The sequence below is a fragment of the Hydractinia symbiolongicarpus genome, chromosome 14, assembly GCF_029227915.1.
Source record: "Hydractinia symbiolongicarpus strain clone_291-10 chromosome 14, HSymV2.1, whole genome shotgun sequence".
NCBI lineage: Eukaryota > Metazoa > Cnidaria > Hydrozoa > Anthoathecata > Hydractiniidae > Hydractinia > Hydractinia symbiolongicarpus.
Window position 1 is genome coordinate 15,637,390 of NC_079888.1, and position 27,383 is coordinate 15,664,772.

The window sequence follows — 27,383 nt, forward strand, 5'->3', positions numbered from 1 at the left end:
AAAAAAAGACGGAGCCATTGCGATCCTCTGAGATGGCTTATGAGCAAAGAGGGAGCGAAACCTTTGACCACATGAAGCCACGGGGCTTAACTAAACGACGCACGAACTCCTGCGGCTTAGTTCCTGTTGCAATTCAACGTTGAAATGTGATACAACCTTGGCAAGAAATGAAATGATAACAAACTTGCTATACATGTTACAATAAGATGCTACATATATACAAGTTAAAAAACATACGTATACGCAGAGGTGAAAAAAGAAAAATTTTGTACGGTGATTCTCTACGGTAAGACGGTTATGATATTTAGGTTACACCATTTCTAAAGAGATATAGTCGCTGTGAGCCTAATTGGTCGTTTAAGGTAGGTCTCTTGAGGGCGATTACAGACGCTTTAATGTTCTTTCGTGTTCTTGTGTCAAATGGTGCATTTAATAGAATTTTCCAATTGAGAGCGTGTGTTGGGTATTCCCTTAGGTGGTTTGCAGATTCCGATTTTTTGTTCATAGTTTCGTGCTCTTTCCATCGTGTCTCTACATTTCGTTTTGTTTCACCAATGTAATTTGCATTGCACGTGCATACGCCTCCGTAAATTTTGCCTGCTTGATGGGGATTTTTGTTCTTGACGTAAAAAAGATTTTTGACTTTCTTTGTCAGCCATTTTATGCCAATATTGATCTTGTGGTTTGTATAATCCTTTAGTTTTTGGACAAAACGTGTCACAAACTTTTCATTTAAATCACAAAAAAGAATCTCCACAAGGATAGACTTCTTAGATTCCTTAAACAGGAACTCCAGAATAATCAGATCCTCGGGATGAGATGATATCTTTTCTTCAAACTGACGAATTACACTATCCGTGAAGCGTACTGGGAAACCAGCATGGTTAAATTTATCTCTGATGTTTTTCTTTTCTTCATCAAAATTCATGCCTGTGCGATACTATCTGTTTAAATCACCGTTGATCGCATTTCGTTTATATCTCTTCGGGATTTTTAAAGTCCAGTGTGTAGGTAACTTGTTTAATTATCGATGAACAGAGGTGATAAATTTATTTTCTTTAATGATCGAATTGGTGTCCAAGAACTTTGGAGGATTTACTTCAACTGTAAAACGAATGTTTTAGTGGTAGCCTTTGATTAGATAAATAGATGATCTGGTTAGTTGGTTACTCGTCTATTTATCACATCATCCACAAATCATTTATAGAGGATTGGTTCGGTTGGTTGGACGATTTCGTTCCAAGTTTTGTCAGGAAGATGTTGGAAAAATGAGGTTTCAAATAATCAGAGATTACCTGAGTAGCATTCTACGTACAAGTGCCACTTTGTGCAATAAGTGGTCGAAATGTTAAAGATTAGAAATGTTCGAGACATCTTCAAATTTATGTGTTTTCGCCGTGCCGTAAAGTATAGCGGGAGTGTTAGATGATGTACACATTCGATCATAATTCTCGTACTTCTTGAAGTTGCGATAAAGAAAATCTTGGAAATATTTGAGATCTTTAAGTGTGTTATCCGATGATTTTGCGTAGACTCCTTTCTCAATTTCTTCGTTAATCATTTCTTTCAGTTTATGTACATAGTCTATCTTGTCATTGATAACAACACGAGAGTCTTTATCACCCGGGATGACTACGATGCTTTTTACTTTGACGAGACGTTTCAGGTTGCTGTAGGCAAAATCTTTCGAGTTATAGATGTTTTTGGTGAGGATGTCACAGTACGCTCGTAAGAATTCGTGATAATCACCTTTTCGTTCGTTAGAAATGTTGTCATTGCTTAATTGAGCAAGTGATTCTAGGCTTGCAGCGACGTTTTTCTTCACATGTTTATTTTTGTCAACAAAACTGTACTGTAAGTCGTAACTCAACTGCATCAGTTCTTTGTTGGTGAGTTCTTTGGAAGAGAGATTGATGATGGGAACCTGAGTTGTTTGGTTCAGAACTTTCCAGTTCTTTGTTTTAAATGACGAACAACGAAATTGACGAGTACGATAAGTGCAGTATTAATTTTTTCCTCCTTTTTGACGAATTGACCTTGTAAATAAAAACAAACAAGTTACCTACACACTGAACTTCAAAAATCCCGAAGAGATATAAACGAAATGCGATCAACGGCGATTTAAACAGATCGTATCGCATAGGCATGAATTTTGATGAAGAAAAGAAAAACATCAGAGTTCAACTTAACCATGCTGATTTCCCGATACGCTTAACAGATAGTGTAATTCGTCAGTTTAAAGAAAAGATATCATCTCAGCCCGAGGATCTGATTATTCCGGAGTTCCTGCTCAAGTAGTCAAAAAAGTTTATCCTTGTAGAGATTCCTTTTTGTTATTCAAATTAACAATTTGTGACACGTTTTGTCCAGAAACTAAAGGATTTTACAAAGCACAAGATCAATATTGGCATAAAATGGCTGACAAAGAAAGTCAAAAATCTCTTTTACATCAAGGACAAAAATCCCCAATAAGCATGCAAAATTTACGAAGGCGTATGCACGTGCAATGCAAATTACATTGGTAAACAAAACAAAATGTAGAGACACGATGGAAAGAGCACGAAAATATCAACAAAGATTTGGAACCTCTGCGTATACGTATGTTTTTTAACTTGTATATATGTAGCATATCTGATTTCTTATTTTATTGTAACATGTATAGCACTGATGATGGCTCAGCTCAATATAAATATATTTTCAAAATTGTTGTTCTCATTTTATCTCATTTCATAACTAAATGGCTAATTTAAACACAACCTTGGCAAGGTTTTCTTCATTGGCAATGGATGCTGGATATTCACCAATTTAAATATGCTGTTTAGTGATTATAATCTTATTTGTAAAATTAGATATTTTATGGTTTAAAAGTTCATTATGCTTGGCGTCATATATGTTCCATAGGCGATACTAAAATCCACCTTGATTCTTTCGTACTTTAGAACGTTCTAGAGCTTTGTTGCTCGTATTCGTGTTTTTTATCAGCAGATGCTTAAACGATGCCAGAAATAGCCGTTGGGCAATGATGGTGCCACCTTGACTTCTAACGTGCATTTTCTAGATTTTCGAGGATCAGATAAACGTAAAAAATCGTAAACGTGAAAATCCAAATAATCCATCAACTCTAGGATTCATCTTCAAGATAGCTTTGTCTTGCACCGGGATAATCCTTGTGATGAATATGTCAGCTACTGAACATACTTTCGTATATTCAGTTATATCAATATATATCTTGTGCCCTAGAGTTTTACGAATACATATTCATCTTTCTTTCACAAGAGAAATGCGCTAATGACTCTACATTACAGATATAGTGGAATCTATACTCTGTGATGACTAGGCTCACGGATCGTTTTAAAGCGTCGATCTATTAGACCTACCTGTTGGAGTCTATTTATAGGCAATGATTTTAACATTAGAGATGTAGCAAATAAGCTATCTGAATCGAGATCATAAACGGGTTATACAATATCCAGTATATATTCTCCCTTATCAACAAGGAAGTTAATGAAAGAAATCTTTGTGTTAAGAAACGGTATCTGTAGACAGTAGTATCACAGTAGCCATCCAGTAGCTGTAAGAGCTTATTGGTAAACCTAAGCCTTATGGGTGAAAAGCTTTTTATTGAAGAAGATTACAATGGTTTTAACGGCACAAACAAGTACCGTCGACTACGACTTGTCTGCCCTTAGCTTGATAAAGAGCACTGTCCACTAAGCGGTAATTTATCTATTTTTACAATACGTCCTATCAAAGAAGCAACAAACGCAATATAATTACGTAGACGTTTGCCACGCATTTGCATCTCCCCCTAAAGGGTTCGTGACACATACCTAAGATTATGCTCACAAACAAATATCTTGCAGATAAAAATGTAGTTTTTTTGGGAATATCCTTCATTAACCTTAAGTGCACCTGGGAATAATAGCATGCAGGACGAAAATTAGGTCTACGGCTGTAGAATATTAAGAAAATAGAGCAGTCTCCTACAAAAGTCCTAAAGGAACTTGTTGGACTCGAGAGAAATTTTAAGACGCATAGTGCATTGTTCAGATAAAGTGATCGTGCTCTATTGTGTGTTACAGTCATCACCAGCAGATGTAGAATTAAATAAAAACAGGTTCAGAATGACGACCAGATGTAGTCACAGCATTGATTTCACCGAACAAACACGTACAAAGAATGCTTCTTAGAGACTAAGCTTAAGGGCTCAATCGAACTCTATCGTAGGTTTTATCTCTAATGCAATTTGGATAGGGTGGTGACTGACAACAAAGGTCAGTGACATTATGCAGGAAGGACAGCGCCGTATAATGCTAAAGGATGCGAAGCAGACAAAGCACATTATAACAATATCGATGAGAAAGAGCTAGTGGTGAAAGGACTTCAAGAGAGTAGGAGTATTCTTAAAAAGATTCCGTCTTTTTAATATGTACGTGGTATCCAGCCAATCCTCCTCAAGATTTGTAAGTTATGTAAGCAACCTACAAAGAGCTTATTAATAGCCTACCATAATTAGATCTTCATCACGGATTATGTGCCTTTTCCAACAAATTGCTTCATTCTTTGCGCAAGTTCTAAAGAGGCTGTTATTATGGGCCATCAGTTTGTGCTGAAGCGACTTTGAACTTGACTTGTCCAATCGCTTTCATATATACACAAACTTGCCGCTTCAGGTTGATCATATTTGTTTATCTAACTGTTCCAACCATCAGATAAAACATGTCGAGATAAACCTGCGCATAGTAATTACGGCCTTGTTTCTATAAACATGCAGGCTTGCGAATAGCCGTGTATCACAGAGGTTCTAAGGTACTTTTTTCTGTGGAAGTTAGTTCTGATTCTGCTATCAAAATTTTTTAGTTTGGGGCATGTAGCGGTTTTTTTTCAAGTATAGTGAAACAGTGCCTCCCAAACACATTAACTTTAACCAAGATTTGAGAATACTTAGAGACTTATTTCGGGTAGTCGTCAAGATCAAACAGCATTGTTATTGCCAAATTTACACTATATTGGGACACACCATGAAAGGAGAAATTCTTAGGTTATAATTCAAATGATGAATTTTAATTCGAGTTGTTAATTCGAACGTTATTCTGAATTCACTGAATTTATAATGAATTTTCGCATGAAGAAAGTGGTGGAAGAAGTGGTCTATTTTTTCTACTGCCTTAAATGCTTTGTTTCCAAAACGTATGCTTAAAATCTCAAATCTCATGGGTGAGATACCCAATTTTATATTTTTCGTCTTTAGCATAACTTTAAACATTTACTTTGCTTTAACGGTCTGCAATTTTCAACATAGACATCACTTGGTATTTTAGGGTCGAACAAACACCTTAAATAAAAAAGCGTTTGCTACATACACAGCTGCGTTTATTAAACTTGATTGGTTCCTGATAGCTTGATAAACACAGTAATTTCCCCCACATCATGAGCCTAAGCCTACATTGCGTCTGTCATGTTCATAGAGTATATGTTCACATAAACCTATTCCTCACATTGTTGTTTCTTCGCATTATTCTATAAACTATATAGAAATGGAAATCTATCTTTCCCACTCCACTAATTCAAAAGATCTATTTCTCATCCTCTCTGAGTTGGGAGTTCTCTAAAGGTTTTCATATCTTCATCCAACTTCGCAAGATCTTCACCAGTCTGCCATTTCTTTTTTTCATCTTGTTATACTATTCAATTTTTGCTTGACGATTTCTTATCTGCGATAGCATATTTGTATCATCTTATATTAAGTTTTAACTCGCTTATAAGTTATAACTTATCACTTCAATTTTAAGTTATAACTCAAGTTGTAACTTGCTTGCCGCAACAATACAAAAGCTAGCTCATGAACAGACGTATTCAACATCATGATCCTGCTTCAGAAGCTTTTTTGTAGATACCAAAACATGATAAGGTCTTTCTGATTCCACTACCTGCTTTTAGTTAAATTGAGATTTTAACTATACAGTTTGGAAACAAAGCATTGAAGACAGTAGAAAAAATACTACCAGAATGTCTAGTGCGCACTAGAAGTATCTTCAGTGCAAACTAGACTGTATCCTTAGTGCGCTCTGGGATAAAAGCAAGTGTGCCTAGTGCAAGTGTGCTGTATGTATATACGAGTAGTCCAAGGTCCGTGGGGAAGAGAGATTTGAATAGCGGAGGATTCGTCGGTGCACTTAAGTGTGTTTGGAGGTGCGCCGTTATATGCAGTATCAATAAAGTAAATATTTTGAATATAAACAGTTTGCCTGTATGAACTTATCCATGTAAGCAATTACTAAGCAATGTTTGTGTAAAGTGCTTATAAGAATATAAAAAAGTTATTTTTAAAGTGAAACATATTTCGACATGTCTTCTGTGATCATTAAAATATGTCAAAGCATGTTTCACTTAAAAAATTTGTGTACTTTTTTTTTTGAAATTCTTACTCCACTTGTCCCTGTTACGATCATAAAAAGGTCTTCTTAAAAATTATTACCTGTCGGGATCCTTAGCGCAGGGTCTCATTATGAGTTTTGGCTTAGGGATAAATTGGTCTGTAATTTACCTTTTTGTTCTTCGTGTAAAACCTTCGTTGGCGGGAATTTGTGTTTTCGAGTCAATAAAACAGGGGCCAACAAGTCAGCTAGCTAGCAACAAGAAAACAACTGACAATTCCTGGAAGTGCTATTATTTATTCTAAGGAGTAAACTTACATTTGTTATAAAAGTGGTTATTTCTGAGGCAAGATTTGTTTAACGCGTAACAACAAAATCACAGTCATGTCTCTGATGAGAGAAGAGAAAGAACAGAGACGTCGACATTCACTACAAATGTTTAAGAACTTTTTAACCCTCTCCATTTGAGTAAAGTTCCTTGACCATAAATCTCACATTATTGCTAGTAAAAAAAACCTTCCCTTCTTTCAGTCGACCTAATGTCTCACAAGAGTATTAGCTAGGCCTAGCTTGCCATAGCTATATATAGCTAATCTTTTTCAATTTATATTTGGTGAGCCATATTCTATTTGTCTGCATCCCTTAGTAACATGTTTGGCCCTATTTCAACTGCCAACGTGAATTAAAAAAGCTACAGAGACTGTTAAAACAAAAAATGAATCTTTTTTTTGACAGTTTCGCAGCTAGCTAGTTATATTATATACACAGATATCAAAAGTTTGTTTCATAAAGCAGAGAGAAATTTCATCTGTATTTCATTCACCATCTACATGCTTAAAAACATGGGTTGGTAGTTTATTATGTAAGAATTTCTCTTCAATTCCTATTGGTATTGCTATCAAAAAAGGGGTGCTAGTGCATTTAAAATCCCATTTGGGCTGCAAAAGTCTCACCAGCACAGCAATCACTTAAGTAGACAACGGCCTTAGATATTAATCATTGTCTTATGTTCACCGCCAGCACAAAGGATAGATTCACACTTTTATAATCTCAGGCGTGTCTTGGCCAGGGTTTGAACCCAAGACCTTCTACACTGGAAGTGACGCTCCATCACAAGGCTGCCACTAATATTAGACTAGCTACTAAAGTCACACTGGATTAGTTATGATGTTAACATTTAACTTAAATTAATTGTGAGTGTGACATGAACTACTGAATTTTAGAACAGAGTTTTTAATGAGCCAAGCGTTCTCTTTCGTTATATTTTTTGAGTTTTGTGTGAGCAAAAAGCTAGCATAACACTTCTAAGGAATTGCACTGCTGGACAGCTGTGGCATGTGTGTGTGGGTGCATGCAGTCAGGCTTCTTGTGCAGTTTCCTGTATTTCATTTTTATTAATGTTGACATCAGCACAAAAATGCCAACTTCAGGTTTTGGTATATATTAAGCCATAACTTTGTAATGTAAATTTGGACATTCAATATTTTATCCCCTTCTTAAGCTTTATCCAATGTACTGTCAGTTTTTTATCAAGAAAATACATTCTATATACATTTTAATAGGAAAATCAGTTTGCAAGCTCAGTTATGACAGAGGTGTCAAAAGATTGCAATGTTTTCGTGTTTATTAAAGGGCAACAAAAATAAAAAAAGACCTAAGAACGTATCAAAATTTCATATCTTGTTATTTTTCTCTTCACAGTAATTGCTCTTTGTATTTCACAATAAAAGTAATTGTTATTGGGCAAAACATCCAATTTTTACATATATAGTTGCTAAACAACCAGCAAAGCAATTTACGTGAAAAATCTCTACCCTTCTAGCCAACTGAGGTATGTTTGTATATTTTAGAGTATGGGTCGCCCTAAACTAGAAAAAGTAATGAAATTAGAAAAAGTGACTGGCAAAGCTAAACGAACAGCATTAGTTAAAAAAGCAACCAGAAAAGTTTCCCAGAACGAAATCATTACAATGAAGCCAGAAGACTTGATGGCATGTAAAGTTCTTGGACTTGAAAGCATGAATGAATTAGCTCGTAAATATAGGGGAAAGTTAAACTTATCACTTAAATTGGCGAAGAAACATGCACGATCAATGGATCCTGACTTAAATACTAAACTAGTTAAATGGGAGTCTCACTTAAATGCGATTTGCATTCTGGACCCAGTTATAGCTGTTGAGAATTTTGTTGACGATGAAGCGCCTCCAACAGATTTTAACTATGTACGTGAAAATATAACTAATGGTGTTGCTAATCAATTATTAGATCCAAGTTTTCTAGTTGGCTGTGAATGTTTCCCAAGGTGTGTCCCCAACAGATGTGTATGTCCAAAGAACAGTGGAGGCCACTTTGCTTATGACAGATGCAAAAGAATATTATTACCTCCTGGGTCACCAGTATACGAATGCAATAAAAGTTGTAAATGCTCTAAAGAATGTCCAAACCGTGTCATACAGAAGGGTCTTACTACACGGGTATGAATTTTTTTTTTTGTTAAATTGATTTGTCATGAATTTGACACACACGTACATGCATGCTATTGATTTATATATGCTTCATGGCACATGCAAAATGTCAAATTAAAGAGAAGTTGATCAATGCAGTGGACCCAGAAGAATTTCAACAACACTTAATGTGTCGTTTTGTACCAAAAGCCTGTTATGTTTTTAACTTGTTCTATTTCGTTAGGTGTCTCAAAAATTCACTAAAAGCTACATTAGTTATTTGGAAATTGTGTGGATGCCCAAATTAAATTCCTGCAAAAATTCCGCATATTGGAAAACCAATTTATAATATAAAACGCTAAATAGTTAGAAGAACAATATTAACTCCAAATCCCCCTTTGGGGATTGGGGTTAATATTGTATTTGGTGGCAAAAAATCATCCTGATCATGTTCTTAGCACATCCTTAGTTAAAAATTATATATTCGAATTTTCCAAAAATTAGAAATTTAAAAAAGTGAGCATGCGAACTTTTCTTCTTTTGCTTATATTTCATATATGATGCAATAGAAAATTCAAGATGAACAAATCCTTAGGATATTCTTTAATTTTTATCTTAAATATTCGTACGGAATATGTTTTTATATAAAAAAAGAAAATTTTTGCAAAATTGTTCCTTTCAGGTGTTCTTCCATAATGGTGGTATCAGCCTTGAAACAAACTTCTTTCTTTCAGACTTTTTTTTTATAGGTATGCATATTTCGCACTCCTGATGGGCGTGGTTGGGGTTTAAAGACTAGGGAATTTATTCCGAAGGATAAATTTGTAGTTGAATACGTTGGAGAAGTTATTACAAGTGATGAAGCTGAGCGAAGAGGAAAGCTGTATGATTCTCGTCAACAAACATACCTGTTCGATCTTGATTTCTATGATAAGGATGCAACCTTTACCGTTGATGCATATAAATATGGGAACGTTTCACATTTCATAAACCATTCGGTAAGCCCTATCACGGAAAAATACTCTGCAATGTGAATTTTCAGGGAAAGAATTGTTGGTATATTCTTATTAAACCCCGTTTTCTGTTGTAGGAAATTATTTGTTCGCTGATTCTAACTTTGTCAAATTCTATGGTTAATTTTTTTAAGGCGGCCTTACTACAGGTTTGAAACGCGTCAGTTAGATTGCATAAAAAATACGGCTTTCCCGTGAATAAGAATTGTGCAGATTAATTTTAACGACTAAGGCACTTTCAATAATTTTGCTACAAAAATTTTCGCGAATTGACCTCTCCGGGAATTTTCACACAGACAAATTCTCTAAAATGTTGACAAAATTCCCGGAAATAGCAAAAATTAATTCCGTTGGTAACAAGGTACAACCACGAAACATTACAATTTATTGACGTGAAAAGCTACTCGTTTAGTAAGCAATCGTCTTGCTGTCTTTTTTAGTGTGATCCCAACTTGCGTGTATATAGCGTGTGGGTGGACACGTTGGACCCGCGGCTTCCTCGCATTGGTTTATTCGCTGTACGAGATATTCAAGCCGGAGAAGAATTGTCATTCGATTACATGATGACAGGAAGTGACAACGACAGTCCGATGTCACCGTCAAAACACGCGAAACACGCGAAACAAATGAAGACGTTCGTAACGGAGCGAGTCTACTGTGCTTGTGGCGCAAAGAACTGTCGCAAGTATTTATTTTAACGTTTGTGTCTGCTTATGTAACTCCATGTAACTGTGTATTTTACATATAGAGATCGCCTGATTATTGTATATATTATTGCATTTTAACAATTACTTTTAACTAGAAACAATTTATTTTTACCTTATCAATCATGGATGCTATCACCACCTGATAATAAAAAAGGGCTACGAAGAAAATTGAAGTAAGGTCTTATCAACCAGTGGCCTTATGGTAGAGCGTTCGCCTCTATGCAAAAGGTCGTGTGTTCAATCCCCGGCTAAGTCATAACATAGAGTATAAAAGCGTTATTGGGTTTTACCTGCACTTAAGCCCTCAACCTATAATATGTCTGTTTGTGCTAGAGAAAAAAGGCGTTCTGAGGACATTCAAAATAGCAAATTAACAGGCGTATCTTTCTGTAACAGGCAAAGACGATCTACAATTTCCTTAAAATGCACCCGTAAAACATCCTCATAAAATCTAGGTTCAATATCCTACACTAGAAGCGAAAAACAGGACGTAGATAATTTCAATGAAATAATAAGAATCAGTTATACGATTCAATATTCAAATTCGATATAGGGTGTGCAAATGTTTAGTATAGTATTCTGTTTATGACTTATTTAAGAGTAATTTGAGATTAACTTAGTCCAAGGCAAAATTGTAAAAATTTACGATGCTCTTAAAACAAGTTCCGCATAGATATCCTTTGGCATACAAAGGCTGTCATGATCAATATCAACGAAAGCTTCAAACACTTCAACAGGATCACAAAGAACATCTCCAGGAACTATGCTGAATCTTTTCAAAGCCATATTGCGAGACCTGTCAGACTTCAGATAGTTTCCTCTCAAGAAACACTCGCCAGAATTAATGGAGTGTCCGTAACGATCCTTCATTACATCGGTTGCAACTCCCTTTTCAATCACTTTAATAAAATAAATTGGCTCACAGGAGTTGAATGAGATTACGGCAATAAAGCATGGAATCGAAACAAATTCAAAAATGTGTTGACCACGATCTTGTTCTTCATCCAGGTAACAGTCATCATCGTTTTCTACGGATTCCTCAACTTCATCCATTTGACTCTCATCAGGACCATCTACTCTCAAACATGCATCAAACTCTAAATTTAAACAGTTATCACAATCACATAAGAATTCTTTCATATATACAGAATTCTCATTAGGATTGTATTCAAACAGATGCATTGCCATACAACCATCGATCTTCCGTTCAACTCTCGCCATGCGCTTTTTGTCAACTTGCTTTTGACTGACGACTGTGTAACTCATTCTGGGATCTTTCCGGATAGAGATTTTCAGATGACCTTTCTAATCTTTTTCTCCTCTTAAAAATAATTCTTACTAGCTGTTTCCCGTGGAAAAATCCACTGTATTCCATTTAATTTATGTAGCAGATATATGTCCATCGAAAAACAAACAATACAGCAGTGCACATCTTACATCTGCATTATTATATAAATGACCAAAAAAATTAAAGGTTTTCAACAACTGCAGTATTTATGTGACATTTAAAATCTAAATCTACTAAAATTACTTGCTCTGACCATCTGACAAATGCGAAAATTATTCGGAAAGAAGTTTCCAAAAGCATTTCAACATACATCTCACCCATAAAATTTAAATCACTTAAAACGCCACATATATACAAAAAAGCTGATCAATGTCAAACACAAATCTCTCATTGTATATGTTAAAATCAGTTAGTTTATTGCAAACCCTGCCAAAGGTTGACACACAATGTGAAAAATAAACAATAAATTGTGCCTCTGACAGAATTTTTTATCTAAGGTGTAAAAAAAGGGATTTGCAAGGACAAATTATAATGCAATAAAACATTATTTGATATATTGCATACAGTCCCTCCTCACCAAACTTTAGACAAAATGCCAACAAAATAACGGTGTTTAAACCTAAAATTAATAAAGTCCTTTTAGCAATTTGCATGCTGTTTTACCATCAATAAAGTAAACAAAATTTCAAATCTCACATAGTATTCTGTCACAAATTTTCATAAAATATATATATAAGTCATAATGAGTCATGTTAAACAACAGCAATCAATCTGTATATAAGTTCATTTTATGTCAATTTTTGCACCAATTTTGCAACACAAAATACAAATTCTAAATAATACTAAAATCTCTTATTTTGGTCCTTCGCATACCGACGGTCTCCCACAAAAGTTTAATCAAAATGTAAAAAATGAGAGGTAACGACAAAATCAAAGTTTGCAAAATTTCACTATTTCAGTACATATATCTACTGCATATGCCCTCTAAAACAATATTTTAATCCAAAATGCCAAAGAAAAAAAGTTTGCAACAAAAATCAGTTATTTCGATAATATTGCATACACTCTTTCCTCACAAAAGCTTCACAAACTGTAAAAAAAAGAATGGTTGTAGGGAGTGCTTCTGATTCAACAAAAAAAGTTTTTTTGACACATTGCATCTAGCCCTTACCCATTAAATCTTACACAAAATTTCCAAAACTATATACGATTTAGAACACATCAAATTTAAATCGAGAAGGATCAGTCATTTCGATATATTGCACGGAGTCCTCCCCAGTAAGAATTTATACGAAATATAGAAAAACAAAGCTTGCAAGGTGTAAAATTGAATTCTTCTTCTGTGTATATATATATGGTCCTTCCTCGCAAAATTAACATAAAATGTCAAAAAGGTTCAGATATAACATCTAACACAACAAAAATCAGTTCTATCAGTATATGTCATGCCATTGTCTTCAACCAAATGTTCCCCTTAAAGTTTCACAGACACAGCCTGTAAATTAAAAACAACTAAGATCAGGTATTTTGGTCTATTTCATACCATTCTGTTCCAAATAACTTATAAAATGTAAAAATTGAGTGGTAAAACAGAAATTTGCAAAATTCTATTTTTTTATATGCATGTATATTATATGCCTTCTACAACAATAAGTTAATTCAAAATGTCAAAAAGAAGAAAAAAATAGCTTACAAAGAGTATAAAATTGTAATCAACAAAGTAGCTCTTTTGGTGTATTAAATATAAGCCATACGCACAAAAGTTTCACTAAATGTAAGAAAATGGTTGTGTTTAGTAATTCTAAATTAAGAAAAGTCAGTTCTTTTAGCATGCTGATTAAGGGGTTTGCCCACAAATTCTTACATGAAAATGTCAAAACCACAATTTGAAAGAAATTAAATTTACATTTTAAAAAAAAGTAATTTCTGAACTTTATTTTCAGAATATTTGGAGGAAAAGAACTTCGCAAACCAAAAAAAACCAGGAAAATGTTTAAAATCTTCAGGGTTAATAACGTTTGATGGGTTTTGTGGGAATATATATACTGGGAATCTTTAGTTTAAAGCTAGCATTAGCTAGCTACAGCAGCTAATAGCTAGTCACTTAAATATAAACTGGAGACTTAGCTAGGTATAAAGAACATGGCTACATATATATATATTCCTAGCTAGCTAGCTAGTTGTTGGTGGTGGTTGGCTTTTATGATGCTAGCTATAAAACATGTCTGGCAACAATAATATAATCAAAACTGAAAATAAAACATGAAAAAACCTTACAGAACCTTGCTATGATTAGTTTATAAAACCATGCTCTTCTTCAAATGTTTTTTTAAAGATTTATTTTGAATGAAAGAGTAGAGAATACTCAAAAAGAACAGCCATCTTTTTCGTAAACACAATTTCCGTTTTATGCTAGGAACTTCATTTAACAGTCCGTATGCTTTGTGAATATCTAATACCGTTTCATATGTAGCGATACCTATATATATATATATGCTAACATAGAGTTTTTTGGCATAAGGGTATATATATTTATATCGTTATTAGCAGCGGGTTATATATTTACACCTTATGTGCGATTTCTATGAAGTACATCCCTAATCTTTTTAGTTAAATTTTAGCGTACAGCCACGTCATAAGAAAGTGACCCGTGATTTCCGTGTCGTGGACTCACAGTTTTACTCACGCAAGGGAATTAATATATAAGATACATTGCATAAATATTTTCACTTTATTAATTTACTTTTACTTTTTAAATCATTAACGCGGCTTGTCTAACGCAAACTGTTAGAAATTGGATCTTTTTTTAATTTAATTACTTCCGCATCAAAGTGAAATCTAGCTAAATTCTATCATGAAAACAAGGACTTGAACTTTCACGTACCACTCCTTGTGGAGTCGAATTTGTTAATAACACTGGCCTTCACTGATATTGAAAATTCTTCTTAGTAACAGTTTCTGAAACACTTTCGGGCGAAATTTGGAGTAGTTCTTGAAAAGATAAGTCCTTAACAGCGCCTTAACGAAAAAACCATTTTAATCTTCGATCACTCTTTATTTTCTACGTTTTCCGTCCTGGATTATCTTTAGGATAGCCAATATCATGTTTTGAGACATTTCTATTTCGGTATCGACGAGCAAATTCAGATATAACAGTCAAATTGCCTTCTAGTACGCTTTTTTATGTCGAAAAATTAAAAGGACCATATTTATCCTCAGGCACTTTTTAACCTTGTGAAATCAAGTCAAATCCAACAATTGTATACCTAAAAGTGAAGCTGCTGAAGAAAATCATGAAATTCTTAAGAGTACTTTAAGATAATAGCAAAAATGATGTTTACGTTAAAATCGGAAAAAGACTAATTGATCATGAAATACTCTTAATGTTTGAATTTTTTTTTACTTTATTCTAAATTCAAGACCAGTTGAACCATTTCCCGAAATTTCGAACCAAAAAGAAGACTTCAAGGTTCCAAAAATTAAGATGACTTTTTTTATCTTTGCAGCTAAGGACTAAAACGTATCTTAAACTACTCCTGACTTTAGACGTAATTTTCTCTCAGTCTACTTATCATATAAAACTCTAATTTTTATATTTTGAAAGAAAAATCTTATTTTAATTCGCCATTAATATGGAATTCTTCTTGGATTTAGAGACTGCTACGATATTTTAGATTAAGTGAGAGATATAGAAATCTCCACTTTTCGCACAGTCAAGAAAAAACACGTCCTTATATTGCCTAAAATTTGATTAGCTAAAAATACATGCATGCATGCTGATTTAAAAATATTTTTCGTGATGAGTTTTAACACCAAAAAGAATTGCTATGTAATTTGATGTAAGGGCAAACTCAAAGTTAATGAAGGGTAATTTAAATTTACATTAACGAGTGCTTTTTATTAAATCGCTGTACGGGTAAAATCACGGGCGATTGACGTTGTTATTATTGTCCATTTCGTAAAAAAAATTAAGTGTTTAAGTCAAATCGTATTGTGATAAGAAAAAATTTCTGAAAATGGATTCTTACACAGGTTTTAACAACCAGTCTTATATACTAAAACTCAAATTGCGTGCGCTTGTGACAGAAAAAAGCGATTATGTTCTATAAAATTTTCTACAACGACGTCTATAAACATCTCCCGCAATCAATGTTTTTTAAACTTTGCATACGTTTTTCAATTGGCTTGAACAAATTCTTTAATGAAATAAAGTGAGTTCATTTTAGTATTCTTTCTTGACACCACAATTTTTTTATGAGAATAATGAAGGGTTAATTTTAATTTTAAGAATACTTCTTAAACACCCCATTCTTTATCAAGTTATTAATTCTTCTTTTTCTTATTTTTTTAAGCAATTTTAAATTTTATAAAAATATCAAGATTCGTAGGTTTAAGATTAGTTCGACATTTCAAGAGAGTGCGCCCTAACAAATTTAATGTTATAACATCTGGCTTACGAGTGGTCAAATTCTTAACTTTAAGAGAAGTCCCCTAAGATTCTTAAATATCCCACACCTGAGTTGTCTTTAGCTTTTTGTTTTTAGTGGATTATTTAACACTCGTGGAAAATCAGTTCGACTTGCGACATTTGCGATAGTAGTAGGACATCTTAGCAATCAGCTCCATTCCTTTAACTGCCTCTCAAATCCACCTTACGATCAGTTACACATTTTTAAAAGGCGACGAATTGTCACAGGCGTTAACTTGTACTTCTCCTGCCAGTACTGCAGTAGTTATGAAGCTTCTATTTTCAAAAAAGAAGTCTCAGAGTGTCGCTTTCGGTTCTGTGTTGTCTCTAAGGTTTGTTACCTGTTACATCTTACCCAGGCACCCTTTCAATTCCTATCAACATAAAGAGGGAAGTGTCTTGTCGCAAAGTTCCATAACTTAAGAACTTTACTCAAACACACTGGAAATTTTGACAATCGCCATTATGCTGATGTTGCTTTTGGCCTAGTGCTTGTAGGTGGTATCATTGCAATCACAGAGCAGTGGTCCCTTGCAAGGAAAGTTTACTCAATGGTGTGCAATCCTATATCTTTTTCCTTCATAGCTAAGATAAGAGGAGATAACATCATCAAGCGTTGATTATTTTCTTAGTCTTGTGTTTAAAGAGTGACGGCTCCACTAATTATCCTTGAAAATTGAAAACAAAATAAAAATTATGCAAGCAAGGGCGTTTGACTGCATAAGGCCTCATCTTTGAAGATCGGCGACTCCACTTATTACTATTACATATATGTAAAAAAAGGAAAAAATTTGTTCTAGTATGTTCTAGTTGTAATCTAAAACTTAACTGGTCGAGTTTATCGTTGTGCATGCACTTTGTAATTTTCTTTCTTTTTGGCAATGTTGTTCCAGATAAAAAGCAGGAAAGCATAAAAGAAAGCTATTGCCGTCCAGGTTTTTTCGTGCCGCACCAGTAACAGATGACCTTGGCATTTTATTTGCTAGAAAGTTTAACGGTTTAGCCCATGAATTATTGTTCTTATTTGGCAACCCAGTAACAAATGGCCTTTGGTATTTTTACTTATCCATTTTGTGGCGCCAAATTCATCTAAGTAAGTAGCTAAGGCGGTGAGTAGCGCTGATGGTAAAAGTCGGTTTGGGTGGTGACATGTTGCTCTATGCTCGACAGCGGCCACTTTCATCATTTGCAAGAAGACTTGCACCTTATTGGTTTGTGTTTAATGCCTTCTGATGAACAGTTGCACAAGCAGTCAGGAACCGAACGTATTGGTGTAACCTCCGAAGTGAACTCATCAGAGTTTATTTGCTATGACGGTAAAAATTGAGATGTAGAACTCAAAACGTTCCTTGGCAGATGAGATAAGTGCTTTTGTAATCTTGCAATAGCTGAATAAGTCGCGCGAGAGAAAAACCTTCAAAACGCGATATTCGACGTTCGATCAAAGTAACAGTGTTAGTAAGAAATTTGCAACATTTTACCGGATAAAAGCCAAAATATTTTGAAGAAGTGTAGACAAAATTACACCCTGTGTTCTGACATTAGCAGATTCCCATGTAACGATTTGTTTTAACCAGAAGATGCTGTTATATTTTTATTACAATATCAAATCACTGTTTTTGTCGACTTGGCTTCAAGTTAAAAAATGTTAACGCCAGAACACAGACCTAATCTTAACAGAACGAGAACGCAGAAATTTGACGTTGTATTATGACTTCTTCTATAATTGTTCGAGCGAACCAACCCAATCATCTATATTTCACTCGTTGCATGGCAAGGTAAACTGCAAGGCTGCTGCGCTGCTATATCAATCCACCAACAGACAACAAATACTTTTTATGCGTAAGTGCTGGTAAACTAGACTGGTCTAAACTGACGGCTATATGGTTACACAGAACATTTAGACATTTCCAATTTATTGAACTGAGCCGGCCATGACCATTACTCATAACCCCTTTTCTCTACTCAATTAATAGAAACTGAAGTCAATGTTTTATGCTGTTCCATTGCATTGTCTTAGAATTATACAACTTTGATCAAGGTAAGCCGACTTACAAAACAACGATAGCCATACTTCCAACAAACGCTACATTATTAGCAATCTTTTAGAGGGCACCCTATGTAGTATTTTTATTTTACTTTATAAAAACTAGGCTTAAAGATAAAGCCTTTCTTATCATCAATTCTTTCGACGTTGATGGTCAAATTGATTTTGCGTAAGGTAACACATATTTGAGTGATACAACACCTATAATATCTCTTTTTCAATATTATTTGTTAATCTTTATCTTATTCAAAATTCCACTTTTTTACATTTCAAGGCTGCATTGTGCAAGGTTTTTCTTTTCTTCTGCGCCCAGTTGATTAATGAAGACCACTGTTGGCTTCAATAAACTTTAAAATCACAATTTATACAAATACCTGTACTGAAGTGCTCTACCGAAATCTGCGACACAGTTGGCGGCCAACGGCACGTTGCACAGTTACCAGAAATTATGACCTGCCTAAACTTTGACGTTATATAGAAATATGATAATAGGCCGTACCCGTTCTTTGGTACCGTGACTTTTATGTCAATGTTATCTTTAGTGACAAGATATGGCACTCACGTAAAACGTTGGATGTGTTTTTGGCAGATGCCCAGACCAATGATCATATTGTGAGTTTTTTCATGAGGATAAAAATATTTAAGATTAACATAAAAAGGTTAACATGCCTTTCTGATGACATTGCTATAGCATCGATGTGTGTATAATTTAAAAATAGGACAAACATACTGTGAAGATTCATTTTCAGCGCAAAATTATCCTTGGGAGATGTTTAAACAGATTTGTATTGTGACGTCAACTACGTTGATTTTATTTGCAGAAATGCTGCAATATTTTGCTAATTCCATTGTTCATTTTTTTTTAAATGTATCTTTGGCAATGTTTAGTTTGTTAGATTTATTTTATAGTATCTTTGGCACGCAGTAAAAACTTTACTTATTTTACTGCGCAACTGAGTTCACGCATTCGAGGAGTGGATAATTAAAAGATTATAACTGCTACGTGCTTTTAATTTCATTTTGTAAAAAAAAAAATATTTAGTTAATAATTATCATGTATAATGAAAAAAAAAGAAAAAAACTCTCCACCTCTCAAATCGTCTGCTCAAATACAGTCATACTGTTTTCCAAACTTATCTAACACAATAGTAAATTAATTTGACGCCTTCAGCGACCATGACAGGGAATGCGGAAAAAGGTTGCGACTATTTTGTTTCGCCTAGTGAAGATTCCACTGACAGACGAGATGGTATAGTTTGCTACTTTTTCAACATGCCAAACAGGAATCTCTCACAATAACAAAATGTCTCACAGTATTTTTGTAGACATATCACACAAGAAAAATCAAAGATTTTTAAATTTAGAATAAAATGGGATTGCTCTTTCATAACATAAAGACATATTGTTGGGAATTTGAAATTGTACGTACCACAACTGCTAATAAATTTCATAACCAAGCTTATTTAGCTTAATCATTGACCTATATATTTGCGAATTTTGTATAGCTTTTTTAATAAATATGTTTTGTTTTTAAACACATTCCGTCCAATCCTAATATCACGCAAAATTTTTATATTTTGAATTTATTATTTGTCTCTTCGTGGTCACAACTGTATTATTTAAAAAGCTACCTTACATTTTATCTTTAACAAGGTGCGTCCAGCCAGTTATCACAATAAAAAAAAGTGAGCAAAAAATTTTGCTCTCTGAACCAAACACTTATACTTTGCTTCACAGCATGACTGAATAAAATTACTGTTGTTGCTAAAAACAAAAAAGTTGAAACACGTAAAAATTAAATTTTAGCTCTTTGGATTTTATTTTCAATTTGTGCCTTTTTGAACATTTCAAATTTAAAAATACTTAATTTTTGTCTTATATTTGAAAAGCAATGTCGAATTTTCATTCTTAACTTTTTTTGTTACCCGTGATTTTAGAAAAAAACAAACGTTTTTCCAGGTTACTAAGTAAAGGGAGTTCCACACATGAAGAAATAAGTAACAGAAATTTCATTCCGCGGATTTTTTTGATGAAAAAGTTGGCCGCCATTGTAAGCTATCTCTTACTTTCTTAAAATCTTCTTTAAATTTGCCTAACATAATAACCATGCCTTTTTAAGTATTAAAAAAGTACGTTCCTACAAGCAAAGTTTTCAAAACAAAAATTTCTCAGAGCATGCTGAACAGACTATTTCAATGAACCCAAAAAATATTACCATTAACTCTTTATAAAATGGAACAATATTGATCCGTTTTCCTAATCAAAACCTTCTCGTTTCGTAAAAAGAAAACAACCAGATTTTCTTACTAGTTTTGTATAGACTTTAATACTCCTGGCTTTAGTTCTTGCTTTAAAATCCTTTCTCAACTTGCGTATGTAGTGTGTCACTCTGTAATCCACTCGCACTTTGTAAACCATGCGTCAGGAGGGGTTTATCCCAATGACGTTGACCTTTATTTTGCTTCACTCCATTTAAATTATGACTTTAGTTAGAAATGTCACCTGTTAGAATGTATTTCTACGTGTAGTTTAAACTTAAAAAACCTTTACCCATTTGCTTTTCCATATTTAATACAAAAAGCATTTAAAAACAACGCAGGAATCGGAAGGAATATTTTATCGCAAAAATATCGGGATTACAAAGTGTGGCAAGGTGGGATTACGAAGTGCGACAGGTCAAGAGATTACAAAGTGTGTCATAAAAGGATTAAAAAACTGCGGTAGGTTTGAGATTACAAAGTGCGACAAAATGGGTTACAAATTGCGATTAAATTACAAAGTGCGACAAGATTAGAAAGTGCGATGGGATTGCAAATCGCGACGGGATTACAAAATGATACACTACCGCATACATGAATGTAAGCGATCGTGTTAAAAAAAATCGCAAACAGAAGTTTTTCGTGCTCTCGTGAGGATTTAAAAGAAAGAAAATTCAAATAACAGGATAAATAAGGAAATATTTTAAAAGTCAATATTGAAATAGCTTTTAATTCATAGTCATACACATGGACATAATCAATTTGACATGTCGGATTTTTTCTCCATTATTTGATATTTTTTCGTAAGAAAACATTTTCAACTACAAAACAACAACAAACATATGAAGGATTATTAATCACAGTTTTGTTTGTCTAATTTTGTTTATTCAATCCAAACCCTGACTTTATTCCCTCTTGTTTTACATCAACACTGCACACAAAACTTTCTCAAATTATTTTCATGCCATTCCAATCGTAGACAACGACTCACAGCCAATAACAGATCAGATGGTTTCATGCATAGCAGAGGAATAAGGTCTATGTTTTTCTGGATTTGTGTGATGAGTTTCACGCCTGTTCGATGTTATCAATAAAGGTAAGTAGTTCGTTCATTTAGAAATACTTTTTATTTGCACCTTCGTTATCAAACATTATTATACACTTAAACTACACTTGTCTTTTATACTTTATATATAAGACAAGCTGTAGTAGGTTTCATATTTACTAAAATATAAAGAAGATACACGTTTACTGTGATGAACTTGTTAGAATTTGCAATATTTCAATATAACATGTTTAGCTCAGTACTTGTTGGATAATATCCAAATAGTGCATATTGTAGCTAACAATATAACCGTCATAAAGAAGATGCCAGAGAAAGAAAGTTAGAGAAAGAATTAGAGGTTGTAAACCTGTGTTTTTTCAGAAACACACAAAGCGTAGCCATTTGCACAAGTTAATTTTACTTCTCAAATATGTGCGTTGCTTTTATCAAATCGAACGCAACACAGCTCAGCCAATTGTTTACAAAAATAACATTTAAGTAGATGCGCTATTACACGCTTTTTTGTAAATAAAATACGACTTTTAAAAGTTTTTCGCATTTTCAAAAAAGCATGCTACACTTCTGCAATGAGAAGTACGTTGATGTTGGGAAAATGGGGCGGTGATGTTATAAATATGAGGAGGATAGTGATATTCAAAATGCGTACATTGATTTTCTCATTTTTTCTGCAGTTACTTATCACGCTTAAATATGGTACAAATTTAATGACTTTTTGCCTGAAAAAGTTTAGCTATAATTATATCTTTGATAATTTTTGTGGCGTTCTATATTTTCTAAAATGGCCATTTCTTAGCTGTGGCCAAAGATGATCCTTTAATAAGCTGCAGAAATGTTTATCTGTCATGGATGAGGGTCAAGTAAACAAAGTTGAGTATGCTGGATCAATCACTTGGAGCGTAAAATTGGATTCCGTGACGTCGGCAAAAATTATAACGGTTTAAAAAATTTGAATAATAACCTAAATTCTGGGTCCGCCGTGAACAAGTGACTGAAGCTTTAAGAAGTTTGTGATCTTAGATAGAAACGCCTTTCCTTTATTTTCTTGCGATCACACAACACCGCTCTCCCTTTCCACCAATTTTTGTCTAATGTTGTAGTCTATTGACTAACTTACTGAGACGCTTAATAGAAGAATGAAGGAAAGTTATTTTCATTTAGTACAAGATATTAGTTCTAATTAGAGTCAACTTAACAGCGCATTAAGCGTAGAAAACTACAGAGAGATAAAATAAGTTAACTAAGTAAGAATAATTGTTAGGGTCTGCTTAACTAGCGCATGTGCAAGTATTGACGTCTTATAAAGCTTTTAGTTAAATAGGGTGAGGGATACTAGAATATAATGTGTATAAAAGTACTCAGACGTGAGAAAAATACAAAATAATGAAAATACGCATCTGCTGGAAAGTTATTCAAGGAAATAATAGTGGAGTTTTATTTGAAAGGAATAAAGAACCAGTTACCAGCAGTTGTAGAGGCTTATCCACAAACTTATGCCAAGTAAAGCGTTTTAACACCAAATAGAGCGCATGAATAGGATTTAGCGTTGTTAACCCTACCTGGCATGGGTTTTTTTGGGGCCTTGAATATATGGTGGATGCAAAAAGTGTCCTTGGCTGTTCATAGCTTCTAGTAGGGTTATAGATATGATGTAACACTTGGCCGAATTGTAGACTAAAGGAATAATTCAGCATAATTATTGTCATGCTTACGTCAGCATTTTTGGAGGGACCTCGTCGAAAATTTCAAAATTAAGAAAAGTTATGTATGTGAGTATTTATGTAATAAAATCGTGGCTGAAAAAAAACTTTCTGGAAAATAGTTTGTCATTTTATTTTGAATTTCTGTTTATAATATAAATAGTTCATAATCTATCTTCTTTTTCTTGTATATAAAATTAATAAGTATTGGCAAAATCTTGAAAATGTTTAATTTGTCAGATTAGAATAGGGATAATCAGAAAAAAACAGGTGACAAAACTTACCAGAAATGTTTGAAATAGTAACAAAAACAAATTTTCACGGTCATGCAATCATTAGGTCAGAATTTGAAGCATTTTTCATTTTCTCTGTGTTAAAACTGCCATTTTGTCGCAGCATTTTGTGTCCCTCCTTCCCCTGTTTTTATTGCGCTTAAATACTGGTTCGATTTGACGAAACAATGATGCATATCAAAATATTTTAGAACAGTGGTAAAACCATCGAGATTTATAATCAGTGAAAAATAATTTCGCACAATGATAGGTCCAAGGCATCTTTCAAAGTTGTCCAAAACTATCAACTCGCGCATACTGCTAAATAAAAATAATAAATTGTACTAATAATGGAAATTATATATAGGTTTTGTGTATAATTATCTAGCTCGTAGAGACGAGATACTGATAAGGAGCTGAGGTCTCAAGGTCCCACAATGGGATTTTTCATTGATTTTGAGCGCTTCCCGTGTTTGACGTAGGTTCGAACCCCCACCTGGGTCAAATTTTTTGTTAGGATTTTATCGAAAAGACGCGAATATTTTTTTCATTCCGAGGCTTAACATTGTGTTTTCTGAATCATAAAGCTTGAGAAAAAAACTATTGTTACTATCCGTCCAGTGCGGTAGTAATTTCCCGCCCTTTGAGAAAATAAAGTAGACATTAACATTGACAGTAAATTAACCTGTTATTTCTTTTGTTTTTTTTTAGATTACAATACTTAAAACAATGTGTGGGGTGAAACAACAATACAAGTTAAATCAGAACTCACAAAAATTACTTCGATACGGTTTTCTTGTTATTGGAATCGCTCTCTGCTTCATACGTGGCGTAGAAGCCACAACAGTAAGTCGACTTTTATAATGAAAGTTTACACATTAGTTTAATGATATTAAATATAATTTTAATATCACAACACCGAAATCTAATATTTCAAACTCTGGTCTGGTCCAGCTTTTAGATTTGGTCTTAGTATAAAAACATATCAAGTTAGAATTTTATTGTCATAAAGCATACTATAACTAATGTTCCTGCTTTCGACAAAAATCAGCAAAGTTAACAAAAGTAGCGCACGGCAATTGTCATGATCAGTTCTAAATAGTTTGAAAAATTCAACTCCTCTGCTTTTCGACATTTTTGAAAACATCGTCAAAGTTTACTTACAAATATAAAAGTTTAAAAAGGTGAGATAAATCATTCCAGGGTTTAGGTGAAGATACAATCTAAATTTGAAAGAAATATCTGCAAAATATTAAACCTTATTTTAATAAAACAACAAGATTTTTTCGGGAGAAAAACTCTTTATATATCCCAATAATAATTCACAATAATTCCTTTTTGTTGAAACATTTTGTAACATTTAATTCTATACCAGTGCAGAAACTGCTGGGAATCACGGCCGTAGCATATTTAAAGCGATATATGCACGTCATTTCTGATACCAGTAACGTCATTAAACATAAATTTTACCAAAATAATTACGTAGCGCCTGAAGAGTGGGAGGGGAGTATGACCATTTTTGCTACGAACTGTTACGAAATTTTGGGGTGGGGGAGGGGTGGACAGAGCTTGTTTTTTACCACAGATTTTTTATGTATTACGGATATTTTTAGTTATTTTAGTGTATGATCTACCCTCTGGACTTACGCAAAAGTACTAAAAATGTCATCTTGTTTACTAAATAAAAGGCCCTGTTATATTTTTTAAATTATTTTTAAATTATTAAATGGCTCTTAAAGCAAATTGTAAATACTTACGCGGGATTTAGAAACTACCCTTTTGTTGTTGTTCCTTGTAGTTTTTTTTTGGATTTTTAGACGTGTCTTTCACATCAAGATTGTAAAAGGTTTGATGTTGAAAGCTGCTGCATGGCTGTTAGTAAACACAACGGAGTTTGCAATCCCATGTTGGCACGAAATGCTGCATGTCGTGCATACAGTGTAAAGGTATTTATTTAACTTGCAGTGTAATTGCCAACTGTCCTTATGAAAAAGATTACAAACACAATAGATAACAATCAAAAACAAAAGAACTTTTTGTCTGGTATAAAGCAAATATCCATGGGACATCAACGGACACATCTATGCTATTTTGAAGTTGCTTTGGCGGAATTAAAATAAAACTTGATAAATCTTTAAATTGAGAATCACCTAGGATGCCCCATGTTGGGTCGGGTACATCTGCTCATATTATCCGCCTCCGTCGTCCAGCTATATAGCGTAGGCGATATAATTTCATTATCCCTTGTATCTTTGCCTCTACCACACACGTCGTATAGTATCTGAGTACAAGATCTGCTATGCCATACTTGTGGTGCACATGTTTCACTGCGTATCTTTTACCTTTCAGCTGGTATTATTTGGAGGTGGAGGGTATGGCGTGAATTATTGCGGATGTAAACGTGGTCTCATATGTAAGAAAATTGAACGCAAAAATTGGGCAGTGAAGGAACGCAGATGGAGCGAGGATAAAAAAAGGTTTAAAAAGAAGTATAAATATCGTTGCAAACCAATCCAAAGAGAAGCAGTAGAGATACAAGAATTGGAATGAAATTGAAAAAGATGGAAATGCTTTATCAAAATGTAAGGACTTGGTGCGGACCTTGCGTCAGTATTAATAAACGAGAAAAAGACATAATGGCGAAGGAAGCTGCATATCGAGTTTGGCTTCACGAAGCCTATCGAGTTTTGTTTCACGATCTTGTACCAGAATCTAAAAAGTTCTAGAAAGGTGGTTAAAGCACATATCGTTATTTTAGACAAGCTCAGTCTAAATGTCTACTTTGCTCCCATAGTATTTATTGATAATTGCAACCCATTTTTTTAACGTCGATTCACCGATACAAGCAAGAGTCCAAAAATTGCCTACAAACTAATTGAAAATAGATCAATTTGATAGTTCAACATGATCACTGGAAGATATTTTTTATTTCGAAACATAAAAACACTTTGATTTTCTTACTTTCACTTACAGTTGTACACGTTGAGTAAAACCAATATGTGTTAACTCATTCTAAACTGGAACACTTTCTTATGTGTAAAAAAATATGTTTTTATATTGAGACACACACCTTACTTTCTTTTCCAGTAACGAACACGCCACTGCTAAATGACCGCAATGTTTCGGATTAGTACCCTGGGCGTTTAATATATTTTTCGATTTTTCACACGGGCGCTACGGGATAACGATGGGTTGTTTCATGTGTTTTTAATTTAGCCGAATTTGCAATAAAGTTTTTTTTACAAAACAGTATTACGCCTATATGCACGTGCGGCACTAAGCGCTTTTACGGAAATTTTTTCAGCAAAATAACAACGACTTATAAGCTGTGATTTTATTTCGGCTAAGGTTACGGAAAAGTTATTTTTTAAAAATATATTACACCGTAACTAGCATAATGCGCTTTACTTAACTTACGACATACTGCATACCTGTACTAAAGCGCTCCACCTGAATGTGTGACACAGTTTACGGTTCCTAATAATCACTTTACGCGTTTAACGCCGGGTAACACAGTTACTTATGGCTTAACCTGGCGACTTACATTTATTCCTGCAACTGCATGGTCGGTGCTGTGTACGAGTTTCCTTGAGTAGGAGTTTTTTATTGTGTCGTTTGTATAATTGTTCAGCATGTCCAACATACAAGAATAACTCAGCTTTAAGGTATTTATGTTGAGTATCTTGTTGCACTAATGAGTTAAGTATTTCTTAACGATTTTTAACAACTCTTTTCTGGTATTTGTT

The 27,383-nt window shown here is 34.0% G+C and overlaps 2 protein-coding genes across 2 annotated transcripts; both read left to right on the forward strand.

The window, feature by feature from the left end:
- The first annotated feature begins 8,058 nt into the window (after window positions 1–8,058).
- LOC130625647 (histone-lysine N-methyltransferase SUV39H2-like) lies at window positions 8,059–10,642 on the forward strand. The gene is made up of 3 exons (XM_057440747.1): window positions 8,059–8,851; window positions 9,571–9,819; window positions 10,275–10,642. The coding sequence occupies exons 1-3, from the start codon at window positions 8,231–8,233 to the stop codon at window positions 10,530–10,532; spliced, it is 1,128 nt and encodes a 375-aa protein (XP_057296730.1). The 5' UTR covers window positions 8,059–8,230; the 3' UTR covers window positions 10,533–10,642.
- Window positions 10,643–24,101: 13,459 nt separating this feature from the next.
- Window positions 24,102–26,698, forward strand: LOC130625865 (uncharacterized). The gene is made up of 3 exons (XM_057440978.1): window positions 24,102–24,483; window positions 25,455–25,583; window positions 25,987–26,698. Exons 1-3 carry the CDS (start codon window positions 24,367–24,369, stop codon window positions 26,185–26,187), a joined length of 447 nt encoding a protein of 148 aa, XP_057296961.1. The 5' UTR covers window positions 24,102–24,366; the 3' UTR covers window positions 26,188–26,698.
- The last annotated feature ends 685 nt before the right edge of the window (window positions 26,699–27,383 follow it).